At 61.2% G+C, this 15,642-nt stretch overlaps 1 protein-coding gene across 1 annotated transcript; it reads right to left on the bottom strand.

The window, feature by feature from the left end:
- Positions 1-33: 33 nt before the first annotated feature.
- On the bottom strand, positions 34-7,714 carry CABP7 (calcium binding protein 7). Its single transcript, XM_055715665.1, has 5 exons — positions 6,967-7,714; positions 3,304-3,447; positions 1,771-1,883; positions 1,143-1,296; positions 34-1,012 (listed from the first exon to the last, which is right to left on the bottom strand). Exons 1-5 carry the CDS (start codon positions 7,073-7,075, stop codon positions 885-887), a joined length of 648 nt encoding a protein of 215 aa, XP_055571640.1. The 5' UTR covers positions 7,076-7,714; the 3' UTR covers positions 34-884.
- Positions 7,715-15,642: the final 7,928 nt, after the last annotated feature.

Raw genomic sequence — 15,642 nt, 5'->3', positions numbered from 1 at the left:
CAGGAGCCCCAGCAGCCTAGAGCACTTCAGAAATCCCAGTTTTATTTCAGATTGGAAACAACCAACCAGGAAGAAAGAAAAGAAAAAAAACAAAAAACCAAAAACCCAACCCAAACCCCAAACCAACTCCAAAGAATGAGAAACAGCCCCAAATCTGAACCAGTCCAGTGCCCAGGTGGGTGCTACATACAGGCTGGGGGGGCTTGGGGGTGTGCAGGGTGGGTGGCCCTGGCCGGCGCGGGCTCCCCAACCTTGGGATCGCTCCAGCTCCTCCGAAGGGGCTCGGATCAAAGTGCATCAAGCAGGAGGTCAGCATCATCCCCCCGTCTGGCAGGTGGGGAAACCGAGGCACGGCACGGGGCCGGGGTGGGGGGCGAGGCAGGGGGGGAGTGAAATCCAGCCCTTGGCAGCCAAGTCCATGCAAACGCTCCCATCTCTAGAAATCATCTCAGGCGCGTGTATTGCTTAGGGGATGATTTGGTTTTTATCGTAAATATAGAGCTATAGACGCTAGTATCGGTGTATCCAACGGGATCCTACGCTCGGGGGGCTATCCACCCCAGCGCGAGGAGGGGGCGGCACACGGGGCTCCATGCACGTTACATGCATTTACGGGTTTGGTTTTTTTCTGGCGAGGGCTTTTTTTTCATTCGTGTTTGTGTGTCTTTATCAAAGTTTCCATGTTCTGCAAACAGCCATGCGCTCACATTGTCCCAGGACAGCGGGGACCCGGCGCGGGTCGTCCCCCTCGGGTTGGCCCCCCTCCCAGGGGGGTTTCCGTGTCTGATTCAAATATGTGTGTATATATATATATCTCTCTATACTCCTCGCTACAGGTGTGGCTCCCCGTCGGTGGCCGGCGGCAGGTGCTGGGGGCAGCCCCGCTACTTCATGCCACTGCGCAGCACCTGGTTGGCGGCAATGAGCATCACGCTGATGATGAAGGCAATGGCGAAGGCGCAGATGAGGCTCTTGCGCACGCAGGTCTGCCGGATCTGCTGGCTGGAGCAGGCTGCGGGGAGAGCCAGGGGGTTACCCCAATGCTCCCCTTCCCCCCCGCCCCAACCCCGAGTACCCGGTGCCATCCCAGTGATGGCGGGGCTGGGGGAGGTATTTGGCATCCCTGTGCAGCCGGCACTCACTCTCCACGTCGACGGGGCACTCCTCGGCTGTGCCCATGTGGCTCTCCTCCTCCGTCATGATGATGTTCTCGATGTCCTTCATGGAGAGGTGCTCGCAGAAGGTGTCGTACAGCAGCCGCTTCAGCTCGTCCACTGTCAGCTTCTGCATGTCGCACTGCAGGGAGCGGGCAGGGGGCTCGGGCAGGGGCTGACCCCATGGTCAAGGGGGTACAGTGCTGCTGGGGGGGTCCCCCCGGCACTCTTGGGTGCTGTATTTTGGATGGACCCTCCCCCATTTTGGGCAGGGAAAGGTCTGGTGTCCTGCCGGTTCCCTGGCAGAGCGGGGCTGGCTGCTCCTGCGAGGGGCACCCAGTGGGTGCTTGTGCCAGCCACCACCCTGTGCCATGGCAGGGAGGGATGGTGTACCCCAACCCTGACCCTGACACTTACACTAACCCTAACCCTAAATCTGACCCTCACCCTCACCCTGACCCTGACCCCAACCCCAACCCTAACCCTTAAACCTATTCTGACCCTGACCCCAACCCTAACCCCAGTCCCAACCTTGACCCTGACCCCTTGCTGCCAGTGGTCTGGGTGTGGGGGCCAGGGGTGCTGCCCCCCAGGGGGGAGGGGGTCCCCCCCCTACCTTCCAGAAGACGGTGTCAAAGTCCGTGCCGTGGAATTTCTCCGGGATGCCCGAGGTGGACAGCTTGGGCCCCAATAACGTCACGAACTCCTCAAAGTCCACCTGTCCATCACCTGTGGGACACAGAGGTGGCTGTCACCCCCTGCCCAGCCATGGGAGCACGTGTGACACTCCCACCCCCCCACCCAGAAGAGTCCCCGTGGGGCAGCTTGGAGCGAGACACCCTGCCTGGACCCAGTGATGCTCAGCTGTACCCCGCTCCTGGGCAGCCCGGGGAGGTCCTGCTCGAAGCCTTAGTGTTTTTTTCTGGGGGGAACCTCCTCCTGGGCTTGGCATTGCCTGTGGGGACCCTGCTCCTGGGCACAGCACCTGGGGGGCTCAGGCAGTGCCCAGAGCCCCCATCCCTAATATCCACCTGCAATGGCCCAGAGCAGCAGCCAGTATTACAGGAGCCTGGGGTCTTGTACTTCACCAGCCAGGGAACCCCACACTGAGTGGGGACCCCCAATACCAGCTGGGACCCTGTGGGTGGTCAGGGGCCACCAAAACCAGTTGGGGACCTCAACACCATCTGGGAACCTCCAGCAAAGTTAGGGGCCTCCCAACACTGGCCAGGATGCCCAACACTGGCTGGAGACCCTGAAAACCAGTCGGGGACCCCAACACTGGCTGGGTACCTCCAACATAATTTGGGGTTCCCAACACCGCTAGGATGGCCAACACTGGCTGAGGTCCCCAGTGCCAGCTGGGACCTCCAATGCCATCTGGGGACATCCAACACCACCCAGGACCCCAAACACCAGCTGGAACTGCAACTCCAGCTGGGACCCCAACGCCACTTGGGGACCCCCGTGGTGGCCATGACCCCGGGGGCTTGCTGGGACAGGGGACAGGGTGCCGCCAGGCTGGCCGTGTCCTGCGGCTGCGGAAGATGCTGGTGTCGGGGCTGTCAGGCCAGCACTAACAATGAGTAATGAAGGGAGCAGCAGCTTGGCAGTGCTGCCGGAAAGGCTTTTAAATGGGGGGAAAAAAAAGGAAACCAATAAATTAACGAGCTCTTTAAGGTCCCGATCAGTGCAGGAGCGACAGGGACAGGCTAACAGTGGCCGTCAGTGCTGCAGGCTCATGGGCAGACCGGCCTGCCAGCATGGCCTGGGGTGCAGGATCCAACCCAGTGTGTAGGATCCAACCAGGGTGTAGGATCCATCCCCAGCATCCTGGTCCCAGCAGGTTTGGCAAGCCAGAAGAGGTGCTGTTCCCGCCTGCAAGCGCTCCAGGATCATTAAATCCTCCTAAATGAAGCTGCAGTGGTGATGATGATGATGATGATGGATGTGTGGGAGGCTCTGGGCATGAGGCAGAGCCTGGATCAGGCCCTCCTGGCGTGTTGCATCCCACATCGGGTCTGGCAGCCACCAGCCAGTGGGGTGGAAATGGGGCAAATCGGGTGTTTCATCAAAGGGGAGGGCAGGAGATCTCCGTCACTATCCCCATCCCTGTCCCCGTCCCCGTCCCAGGGCACCGGGGTCCTACCGTCCATGTCGAGGCGCTGGATGATGACTTCCAGCTCCACCTCATTGGGCATGTAGCCCAGGGAGCGCATGGCCGTGCCCAGCTCCTGCTTGGAGATGAAGCCATTGCCATCCCGGTCAAACACCTTGAAGGCTTCGCGGATCTCTGCGGGGGGAGCAGGGATGAGTCCGGCCACCCTGGCCCTGGCACCCCCCCAGCCCCTGTCCCCAAGGTGGATCACCCATCCCTCCAGCCATAGTGGGGTCCCCCTTACAGAGGGGAAACTGAGGCATGGCACGAGGGGTGCCACCCCTGCAGGGATCAGAGCCTCCCCCAAGCAACACTGTGTCTGTGTGTGTGCACCAGGAGGGGTGTGCAAGGCAGTGCACACACACCCACACCCCCTTGCTGCCTTCTGCAGCCAAAACCCCATCATCCTGCCCAAAACACCTTCCCTGGGAACTCCTGAGCTCAGGGTATCCGCCAGGCGGGGGCTGCGGCTGGGGAGACCCCCCTCCCCCAACGCTGCAGCATTGAGCTGGGAGCATCCCGTGCCCTGCGCCCCGGGTGCTGGCACAGGGAGGGTGCTGGGTACCAGGTGCGCTAGCACCCGTGTCTCCCCTGGGGACTTAACACCCATCCTGGGGCGATGGGGTGGGTGCCGCAGTTGTGCTGCGCTTCAGCCAAAAAATACTTCCTGGGGTTGCTTCGGTGTTCAGCCCTCTCCCATGCAGAGGAAGATGGAACAGAGAGGGGCAGAAACGGGGAAAATTTGGGGTTTCTGGCTCAAAATGAGCCCCTGGAAGTGGGGAAGATCCCTGTGGGCTGGCAGGGAGAGGCTGTGCTGAGCTTAGAGGGCAGCAGGGAAACTGAGGCACGGTGCTTGCCACCCTGTGTGGCTATTGCCCACCCAAAAGCCTCGCGGTGCCCGTCGGCTCCATCCCACCTCCCGCTGTGCTCGGAGCTTTCCTCCTTTTGGGGGGCGCTTCTGCCTTTTGGATGCCCCCCGACAAGTGGAGCTGCAACCAGGCTGATGGGGAAGAAGGGACCAGGTGGACTTGTGTCTGGAACGCCAGGAAGCCGGGCCGGGATGCTGGTGCCCTCTTCCTTTGCCAGGCAGCAGCATCAGCGTGCAGGTCTTTGCCAGCTGCTGGAGGGCTCCGTGGTGGAGGAGCCAGGCAGGAGAAACAAGGGCTGAGAACTGAGCTTTTGGGGGCAAAACCCCACCCAGGGTTGTACTATTGATGCCCAGCGCTTGGGGACCTCCCTGCCAGATCGTGGCCCACGAGTGATGTCTTCCAAGGTGTTTTGGGGGAGTTTTGGGGGTTCTGGCCTGCCAGCACAATGGCTGAGCTTCTCCACGGCTGGCATTTGTGCCTGGGCAGCGCGGCGCTCCTGGCTGCCCTCAAGCTCACGGGGAGCCCCTCTCCGGTCCAGGCACCTCCAAAATTCACCCTTCAAGGCTGCTCACCCCAGACTGCCCAAAGGTGATTCCCTGTCACCCAGCTCAGGGTGCTGGTGGAAAGGCAAGGACATGTTCAATGGTCAAATCAGGGTCCCAGCAGGGTGCCCCCTCCCAAAGCTGGGGCACCCCAACCTACCCAGCGGAGCCAGCAGCACCCTGCCCTGGTTTGCACCCTGCATCTTCTCAGCCCCAGTGCAGAGCCACGAGGGGCAGCTGGGGGCCGGGAGGGGGGCAGGAACATCCCCCTAAACCAGGAGGTGGGAGCAGGTGGCAGCATGCCCCCCCCCCAGCGGCGCAGGTGTCTGGCGCCTCGTGGGGTCACCTTGGGGCTCCTGCCGCTGCCATCGATCCCTGCGGCCACGTGGCATGGCAGGCGGGCAGCCGCAGGTGGGGTGCTGGGGGGAGCCCTGGGCTGGCAGCACCCCGGGGCCCATCAGCACCCATCGGTGCTGTGCAAGGCTGGGTGTGCTACCACAGTGCCCTGGCACACGTGCACGCACACACAGTGGGTGTGTGCACACACACTGCAGCGAGGCTGTGCACCGACGTGTGTGCACAGGCATGGGCTGCAGGGAGGCTGTGCACACCCACACCTTGCAGCAATGCTGTACTTGTGTGTGCGTGCATGCACCACCACCTTGCAGCGGCACACTTGTGCATGCACACACACCCACAGACACCTTGCAGCAATGCTGTACTTGTGCGTGCACACACATGGACGCACACACAACCACATTGCAGCGCTGCTGTATTTGTGCGTGCACACACAAACACCTTGCAGCGATGTACTTGTGCACGCACACACACAGAGCCACCTTGCAGTGGCGCTGTACTTGTGCATGCACACACAGACACCTTGCAGTGGTGCTGTACTCGTGCACGCGCGCACACAGACACCTTGCAGTGGTGCTGTACTTGTGCATGCACACAGAGACACCTTGCAGTGATGCTGTACTTGTGCACACACATGCAGACACACACAGACCCACAGTGCAGTGCTGTACTTGTGCATGCACACCCCCCTCTTGCAGTGATGCTGTACTTGTGCACACACACACACACTCTCTGCAGCAGGGCTGTGCATATGAACCCATCCTGCTCTGGCGCCGTACGTGTGTGCACACACCCTGCAGCGAGGCTGTACATGTGCACGCACACGCTGCAGTGATGCTGCCCGTGTGTACACACACCCCCACACACACCCTGCAGTCAGGCCATGTGTGTACATAAAGCTGCGTGAGCACATGTGCAGTGGGATCGTGCAAAGGTGTGGGTGCACACACTTGTGCACAGACACAGCCCCTGCAGTGAGGCTGTGAACGGGCACGTAAGCGCACACGCACCCAACCTGCAGAGCTGTGTGTGCACACACCCTCGGTGTGAGCCCGTGTCCGTGCCCGCTGGGGGCTTCCAGCCAGGTTTTGGGGCCAGAGCCCCCCCAACCCTGGGGTTTCCTACCTCAGTTTCCCCACGGCAAGTCCCCAGGGGCTCCAGGCCTGATGCCCAGCCCCCTCCATCCTCCCCCAAAGGCACAGCAGGGCCGTGCATGGGGCCACTCCGTGCCTCAGTTTCCCCTGTGGTGCCTCTTTTAGGGGCAGCGGAGGCGCCGGGGGGGCTGCAGCCCCTTCCTCCCGCCCCCAGCAGAGCGGGGCTCCCCGGGGACACCCCGAGCCGAGCCGGGCCGGCCTGGGGGTACTGGCAGAGCCCGTCCCACTGCCCTGGCAAACTTTTGGGGTGGAAAAGGCCATTCTGACTGTGTGAGCTGAGCCCGGCCCCGCTCATCGCACGAGTGGGCAAAGCCCGGCCGGCCGCTGCTCCCGGCCGGAGCCTGGTGGCACCGGGACTGCGCGGGGGTGCCATGACCCGGGGTGAGGGGGTGGCACGGGTGACAACCGCCCCCGGGGCCCCCGCGCCGCCAGCCACTGTCATATTATGACAGCGGGGAGGGTGGCCCCGGCACGGCGGGGGGTCCGGCCCGCGACGCCACCGCCGGTCCCTGCTGTGTCATATTGTCATAACGGTGACACCGGGGCCAGGACCCCCACCAGCCCCCCGGCTCTCTCCCATGCTTTCCTTCCCCCCCCCAGCCCCCCCCCCCCCATCCATCCATCCATCCATCCATCCATCCATCCGCATCCCGCTCGCCTTCAGCCCTCCCCGGGCACCGGGGGCCGCGCACCCCCCCGGCCGCGCTGCCCCCCCGCCTCCGGCCCGCTCACCCTCCAGCTCGTCCTCCGGGATCTCCACCGGGTGCTGCTCGGCGAGGATGTTGGGGACGGTGTAGATCCCCCGGTACATCAAAGCCGCCGTCACCGGGTGGAAAGGCATCTTCGGGGCTTCCCAAAAGCCAAAGTTGAAACCCAAATCTCCCCCGGGGGGGGGTCCCCAGCCGGCACCGGGGTAACGCTACAAACAAGTTACCGGTACCCGCCGCCCCCCGCCCGGCACCCACCGGCCAGGGGGGGCCAGGGCGGGCGGTTCTCCCCGTCCTCCGGGGCCGGCGGCGGGACGGGGCTGGCGGCGGAGCCCCTCACCGGGGCGTCAGGGCGCGGGGGGGCTCCGCGCCGGCGGAGGCTGGGGGCGGCCCGCTTCCCCCGCGCACATGCCCGCCCGAAGTGGCAACGGGAGGCGAAAGCATCCAGGCACCGGCTAAATCCCGGCGGCGGCGGCGGGGGGGACGGGGCTGGCCATGCCGCTCCGGGCCCCCCCCCTCCGCCAGCCCCGGGCCGCTCACAGCCCCCGGGGGGCCGCTGCCGCCGGGCCACGCTCCCCGGCGGGGCCCGGCATGGCGGGGCCGCGGCCGAGGGCGGCCTCTTCCTCCTCCTCCTCCTCCTCTTTCCCCCTCGCCAAGTGTCCCGGGCAGGGCCGGGCCGGGCTCCGCCGCTGGCTCAGCCCCCGGCGCCGCGCACCCGCCGCCCCCCCCGCCGCCGCCGGCAGCCGGAGCATCCTTGGCCGCGGCCCCGGGGAAGCGGCGGCGGAATCCGGGGCGAAGCGGCGGGAACGGGCGGGTTTTGAACGGTCCCGCCTGGCAAATGGGGCTGGGGGCGGGGGGCGGCGGGTGCCTCCCCCCGGGCGGGGGAGCTGCGGCAGGGAGGGTGACACAGCCCCCCCCCGCCCCCCCCCCCCCCCCCCCCCCGCTTCCGTCAGCGTCCCGGGCCCGATCCTGCCCCGGCAGGGCTGGGGGGGGCAGGTGCTGCCGGAGGGGCTGGTGAATGCAGCCCCGGTGGGTCCCCGTGGCCCTCCCATGGGCCAGCAGCTGGCACCCCAGGGTCCCCACACGCAGCACCCCATGACCAGGCAGTCATTACCCCGAGGCCCCACACATGGCACCCCAGGTTGTCACCACCCCAAAGTCCCTGCGCAGCACCCTGGGCTGGCACAGCCACCCCCCCAGGGTCCCCACACCCAGCACCCTGCTCCTGGGGTAGGCACCGTCCCAGGGTCCCCGCACACAGCATCCCCGGCTGCTGCACCCTGAGCTCCCTCCACATGGCACCCCATGCCTGGGCAGCTGTCACCCCAGCGTCCCCCTACTTGGCACCACAGGCTGCCATAACCCTGAGGTCCCCACACACAGCACCCCATGCCCAGGCCATTGTCACCCTGAGGTCCCCACACACAGCACGCACCCCAGGCCATCATCACCCCAAAGCCCCTGCATGCAGCACCCTGGGCCGGGGCAGCCCAGTCACCCTGAGGTCCCCAGGGTGCTGCAGGGTGGCAGGGACACTACTGCCAAACCTCCTGCTCCCACACCGGGGCAAAAATGAGCCATGGAAGAGGAGCGGAGAGGGGCCAGGAGTGAAACCCTCTGTCCCTGTCCCCATTTCCAGTTGCTCCTTGCTTCCCCCCAAGCCTTGATGACATTTTTTGCCTTATTTCTCACTTTGTCATTGATTAATGGCAGCTGGGCTCACATGCCAGGGCAGCTCCCCACTGTGCCATGTCCCCGCAGCATCCATGTCCCCGTGGCCTCCGCCACGGTCCCCGGACAAGGATGCTGCCCAGCATCTGGGACCTCTCTCCCAAATCCCACTGTTCACCTTGCCTGGCTTGTCTCCTGGCAGACCCCAGCCTGTTGGGAGATGGGGGTCACAGTGTCCCCCGTGCCTGAGTGGCATCTCTGTGGCTGGGCACGGTGGCTTGGGCAGGTCACCAAAGCCCTGCTCCTGCCGGAGGCTGCCTTTGGAGGTGCTGTGGCAGGAGGGCAGGGGTCAGGGGCAAGAGGGAAAACGTTCCCAGAGCCATTACAGGGTGGGAAAGGGGAAGGGGGAGGGCCGGCACCTCTCAGGTGCTCATCGAACACCAAGGATGCTCGATGGGGAAACTGAGGCACAGCGGGACAGGCTCGAGATGTGCTTCTTGTGCTGGGACTGTCACAAGAACCCCTATATAACAGGGTTCCTGCTGTTAAATTATTGCTGTTAAATTCCTGCTGTTCCTTCATTAAAACCCCCTCAGCATCCCGAGCCACCCCGGCCACGTGCTCAGCCTCAGCACTTGCCTTACTCAGCTCAACACCGCCGGGAATCTGGGGGCAGGCAGCAGCTCCAACCTGCCCCTGCCCTACATCTCCCACCTCCCACGGGAGCATCAGCCAGGATCCCACACCGAGGCTCCCCAAAACCCACCACCCTTCCGTGGCCGCCTCTCGGCAGTGCTGCCTGTGCAGCCTCCGGATGATTTTAACCAGCTGGGGTCCCCTTTAAGCTATTTTTTAGCTGGGAGAATTTTCCTTCTCCGGCAGCGGAAAACCACCACGGCCACACTCCTGAGCTGGGGAATTTCAGTGCTGATCGAATCCCTGATGCTGCAGCGTGTTGGCTCCCAGGGCAGGATCCTTCCTCCCAGGATGTCACAGCTCGGGGGTGGCTTTTTCCAGCTTTGATAAAACTTCATCCCGCACCAGGGCTGGGGATGGTGCTGTGGCACATGGACCTGCTCCCCAGGGGAGTCCCCAGTGTCTAATACTGTGGTTGAGCTCACAGCACAGCACTGAGGGGGAGGATGCTGATAATAAGAAGTTACTTTTTGGGGAGAAAGAAACCCCAAAAGACAAAGCAGCCTAATTGAAAATCTCCTCCTTTTCTCTTAGAGGATCAATTTGCTCCTCAATGTTAACGAAGTTGCCCTCCCAATTAATTCTCGCTTTGCCCACCGGAGGTCTCAGGGTGGAAACTCATTAATTTCTCACCACCCAAACCCTGGCAGGAATAATACTGCAAATTTCTGGGCTTTCCCCCCCAAAATCCCCGCAGGAATTCTCTGTGCTCCGCAGCAACAGGGACCTGTCGGAGCATCCTTCCCTGCAGATGGAGGAGGCAGCCGGTCCATCCTGGCGCCTGCTGCTCCATCCCTGGGGATAGAGGGCGTGAGCATGTGGTGGTACACAGGGGGAAAATGAGAATTAAACAACAGCTTAACTGCACTTGAAGTCGTGATTGGTTTTTTGTTCATTAGGGATCACCGGTGGAGAGCTCTCAGTGCTCAGCTGGAGATCCCCATCCTGCTCAGCTGCACCACTCTCTTCCTCACGGGATGAAGGCTGGCACCTTCCCCCAGCACAACCTGTGCCATCACCCACCGCTCTGCCCCACAGCCCCTTTGTTTCAATTTCCTCACTTATTTTGGGGTGAGAAGCTCTGAACTGGTTTCCTTAGACCTCAGACCTGAGATGATGGGGTGGAGGCAGCGGCACCCCCAAACCCCAGGGATTTCAGTTTAAAATCCCAGCCACAGCCAGGTGATTTATGTGTTTCCCACACTGCTGGGACATTGCAAATGTTCCTTTCCATAATTTCTCCACTACTTTATTAGTGATTCCTCTTCACAGTTCTCCCTTTATTTTATTAGGGATGCAGGCCAGCCTTGCCAGCAGGTCAATGCCACCTTTCCCAACCAAGCCTTCACCCCTCCTGCAATGGCAGCACCTTCCCGACACTCCTGGGTGGTACCCTAATTAGCTGATCCCACTAATGAGGTGGGAGAAGCGTGATTCAGGCCTGGCATTTTCCATCTTACTTGTTGCTTTACAAGGATCTTGCTCTCAAGAGCACTTGCTCCCAGGTTCACATCCCAACATCAACGTCTTTATTTCTCTCAGGAAGATTGGGGGGGGGGGGAATTAAAAGGAATAAAGTCATGCTGGCACGGAGATGGTGCTGATTTATCTTTAATTTAATCTTCTCCTCCTCATTTATTACTGTGCCTGCTCACGCAGCCTCCCCTGGCAGGGCTGAGCTGCCCTGCTCACTCCCTACTGTCCCTCTGCCCAGTGGAGGCTCCGTGCTGGAGCCTCTCCCTGCCCTGAGCGTATCCTGCCTGCTCCATCCATCCAGGTGTTTGCAAGTCTGGTCTCGACCCACATCCCTGACTAAAATTCCCCATGGTCCTTGCGGAGGAGAGATGGGAAGGGGATGGGAAGGGGATGGATGAGGATGAAGATTGGGATGGGGATGGGAGGAGATGGGGATGAGGATGGGTATTGGGATGAGGATGAGGAATGGGATGTGAATGGGATGGAGATGAGGATGGGATAGGGATGGGGACAAGGATCCCTCACAGGGATGGGAAGGCTCACGGGAACATGGAAAGCTGGCAGATATGGGGATGGGATGGTGCAAAACTGGGCTGGGTGCCCTCCAATCCCCCAGGGCAACCCCGCAGATAACCCACCCCAGGGCAACATGAGGATGCTGGGGTGGGGACAGCACCACATCATCCTCCGAGATACAACATCACTCAGACTGAGCACAGGGAGGGGACATGAGCAGGCCAGGGTGGCTGTTGTGTCATTTTAAAGTCACTTGCTGGCACCGAGCCCTCAGAGGCACTGGAGGCATCAATCTCCCAGGGCCGTTGCTGTCAGCTGGGTATTTAGTGAAATGTTTCTTAAATGAACGCTTGATGGAAGAAGAGGGATGGCTGCAACGTACCGAGCCGCAAGGTTATCCCTGCCGCCGCACTGGCTGCCAGCTCCCAGCGCCTGCTGTTACCCCTGGGGAGTGGGGCTGGGATAACCCCCCAGGGGGGCTTCGGGAGCTGCTGCCCGGTGCAGTTGTGGCTGTTCCCGTGCAGGGATGCATTTCAGAGCAAATCACACCCATGATGGGGGAAACACCAGGCAAAGCTCCAGGCAGCTGGTGCAGTTGGGGAGGGAAGGGAGAATGGGAAAGGCTTTGAGAGCTCCATTTAATTTGGGTTCTCAAGGGGGAAAATAGCCGCTCCGTGGGAGGAGGCAAGATTTCTTAGGAGAAATTTTTCTTTATGAAAACTGGGAAAAACTGAAATGAGCCTGTTCTTAGCATCCCTCCAAGTGGATGCAGCCCAGGATGCCGAGGGCAGTGGCAAGTCCACTTGCTCCCACCAGGAGACAGAGCAGGGAAACCACTCCCAGAGATCTCAGCCAAGGATCTTCTTAAACTCATTAACAGCATAAAAAAAGACCCACGGGAAGCACAGCCTGCCCAGGAAGGAGTGCGGTAACACAGGGTGGGATCCACTTTTCAACAGGGGTGCACAAGAGGGGAGCAAAAGCGGTGGCTCTGCCAGAGCCGTGCTTGGCCCCACAGGCACCACGCAAGGGTGAAGCCATCCCTGGCCCCACCTGGCTGAAGTTCAGCCCATGCCCTCAGTGAAAGCAGCAGGAAGAGGAATAAATTCAACCAAACCCACATGGCAGCACCTGTGCCTCTGTGGTGCGGGCGGGCACTGGTACCAGGTGGGTCACTGGGCACTTTTTTTTCGCCACAGCCAACACTGAAGTCAGAATCCAGAACAAAACCACCGGCTGAGCATTAAGATTGTTTGGAAATGGCTTCCATGCCTCCCTTGCAGCATCCCTACATCTTTTCCTCTCTGTACACATCACCCCAACAATCCTCCCTGCAATGAGTTTTGCCTCCTGGACATGGCTGTGCCGGGCCAGGCTCTGCACCCATCCTGCTGTTGGTGGCCTGGTGACGCTGCCAGGAGACACTGGCAATCATCTGTGCCATGCCAGCACAGCAATGTCAGGCAGCAACATCAGCTCCATCTTTCCAGGATGCTGTGACTTGTTGCACTGGGATGTCCCAGTGCCATGATGCCAGGATGTGGTGGTACCCGGTGCCAGGATGTCCTGCACCAAACCACAGCATCCTGCATGCCCTGCGCAGTCCTGTACCCCCCCCCCCAAGGTCAGACACCCTATCGCATGATCCTGCACCCCATCACATGGTCTTGCACCCTACTACGTGGTCCTGTACCCCGTCTCACAGTCCTGCACCCCACCATGTGGTCCTGCACCCCACCACGTGGTCCTGTACCCCACCATTGTCCCACCACATGGTCCCACACCCCACCGCGTGATCCTGTGCTCCCTCACACCTCGCCCAACATCCCCCCGCTCGGTCTGAGCAGCCTCTGGCAATTCATCCTCCGCTTGCATAGAAACCGTGGTGGCTGGAGCAGCTCCACGTGCTTTTTATTTTATAGCATCCATATATCATCCCCTCCCCGGTGATCTGCTTCAGTGGCTGAGTGTGCATCTCTGGTACCAGCCAGAGGTTTTGGCTTCGGAGCTGTGGCTTCCCCGCCGGCAATTCTCCCTCTTCACCCGTTAAGCCCTAATTAAGCCGACAAGACACACATTCGGCTTTTAATTACAGTTTTGCAGTGGCTGCCCCAGGGGAGGTGCTGGGGCAGGGGTGATGCACCGAGCTCGTCGGGTCCCTGCTGGGCCTGGGCTCAGGTGCCATCCCCTGGCGAGGCTGCCTCTCCCCTCCCTTCTCCCTCGTAATTTCATTTTCCTCCCCCTTTTTCTCCCTGGAAGACAAAGGCTGGGAAGAGGAAAAGGTAGAGGGACGCAGATGTGCCAGCCATCAGCCTGGCAGTGATGGATGAGGATGGATGAGGATGGCGGGGATGGCGTGGGGCTGGCAGCCACCAGCCAAGGAAGGACAAAGGTCCCCACGTCCCTGAGGAGACGCTGTGCCCAAGAAGCAGGACCCCGGCCAGCTTTGACCCCAGGGAGCAGCACTTTACATTGTCATCCTGCAACCTGGACCCAAACCATGTGGGAGCTGAGCACCCATGGGTGCCCCGAGCTCCCCAGGATGACTGAGAGCAGGGGTGGGGTGTCCCATGGTCTGCTCCCCTAGTTCCCACCCTGTGCTGGGTCCTGTTGCTGGTGGGCAGAGGGTGACCCCACAGAGCCACCTGCAGCCCTGGGGTGCCTTGGTCCCCCCAGCTCCAGCCTGCACTCGCAGTGGTCTGTGGCCAGGTGCCCACTGTGCAGTGCCATGCCGTGCCGTGCCACGCTGTGCCATGCCATGCCAGCCTGCATCCATTAAGCGGTGAGTCAGAGCTGGCCCAGTGCTGACTAATGCCTGCGTGCCGGCTCTGAGCGCCCAGCCTGTGTGCCAGGGCACCTGCTGCACCCCAACATCACTGGGGTGCACGAGTGCACTCCTCTGCTTCACTCCCTGTGCAAATACCACCTCCTTGGGCATGCACGCCCTGCGTGCAGATGCCCTTCCCTTGGGCATACACCCTCTTGATGCAAAAGCAGCCCTCGTGCAAACACCCTTCCCTTGCACAAGCACACTTCCCCCATGGAAATGCCCTTCCCTTGTGCACACGCTCCCTTAATGCAAAACCATCCTGTGTGCAAATGCAATTCCCTTATGTAGATGCACATCCCATGTGTAAATGCCCTTCCCATGCGCACACACACTTAATGCAAAAGCCTCCCTCGTGCAAATGCTCTTCCCTTGTGCACACATACCCATAGTGCAAAAGTATCCCTCGTCTAAATGCAATTTCCTTATGCAAACACACTGGCCCCGTGGAAACGGCCTTCCCTTGTGCACACCCCTCCCTTAATGCAAAAGCATCCTGTGTGCAAATGCAACTCCCTTGTGCAAACGCCCTTCCTTTGTGCACACACGCTCCCTGTACGAGCTCACGCATGCAGAGGCACCCCAGGCCCCTGCAGCCGGCCCCAGCCCTGCCCAGGGGTTTGCCAGCATCCCCCTTTCTCCCCCATTGCCTGCCCCCCCGCCCCAAGGCACCCAGTGCCACGGCAGCACCCCGGGGGACAGGGAGGCAGCAGCCCGTGTAGGAGCCAGGCAGCCACACCAGTGCCATCCCTGCCTCAGTTTCCCCATCCATCCCCCCTGCCCCCCCAAAGGCCTTTTCCTGATGGGTTTTGCCAGCCAAAGCCCTGCGTGTTTTGGGTGGGCACCAAACCAGCCCCCCAAGCTCCCCCAGGCTGCTGGTCCCTGCCTGGACACCCACAGGCATCCTCATCCCCTCCACCCCGGTGGCAGTGGTGACCCCCCATCCATGGGCCCTGTCCTGCCTGCAGCCCCAGCTTCTCAGCGTGTCAGCCTTTTTTTGAGAATCTTTAATTGTCTGTAAGTGAAATGATGTGAGTGGAGGAGCCTTTGGGGACAGGGACACTCACGTGAGCAACAGATCAGCCTTCTCCGAGCATGGACGCGAGCCCATACCCAGGCCAGCACCAAAGCCACCCCCACTGTGCAGGCGCACAGAGAACTGCTGCTAAAACGCCTGTTGCTGCCTCGGGTAGCAAAATTCCCAGATTTACATCCCAAGGAATCTGTGGCAGGAGGAAGGCATCGGGAGAGGTACATGGGAAACTGTTTGATGGGATTTTTTTCCTTGGGCAAAGTCATCTCAAGCCGACCCACACCCGCTCTGCTGCTGCCTCGGCTCTGATGAATTTAATTTTGCTAAAAAGGGAAAAAAAATCAGAATGAAATTTCCTTTGAAAGCGGAGGAATGTCCCAGGCTGCGCTGCAGGAGGGCAGACAGGGAGCTGGCTCAGGGCTGCACGCCTGTGATGCTGCCAGTGTGTGAGGCTGCAAGTGTGTGGTGCTGCAAGTGTGAGG

Source organism: Falco cherrug, chromosome 1, assembly GCF_023634085.1.
Source record: "Falco cherrug isolate bFalChe1 chromosome 1, bFalChe1.pri, whole genome shotgun sequence".
Lineage (NCBI taxonomy): Eukaryota > Metazoa > Chordata > Aves > Falconiformes > Falconidae > Falco > Falco cherrug.
This window is presented reverse-complemented; position numbering and strand designations above follow the sequence as displayed.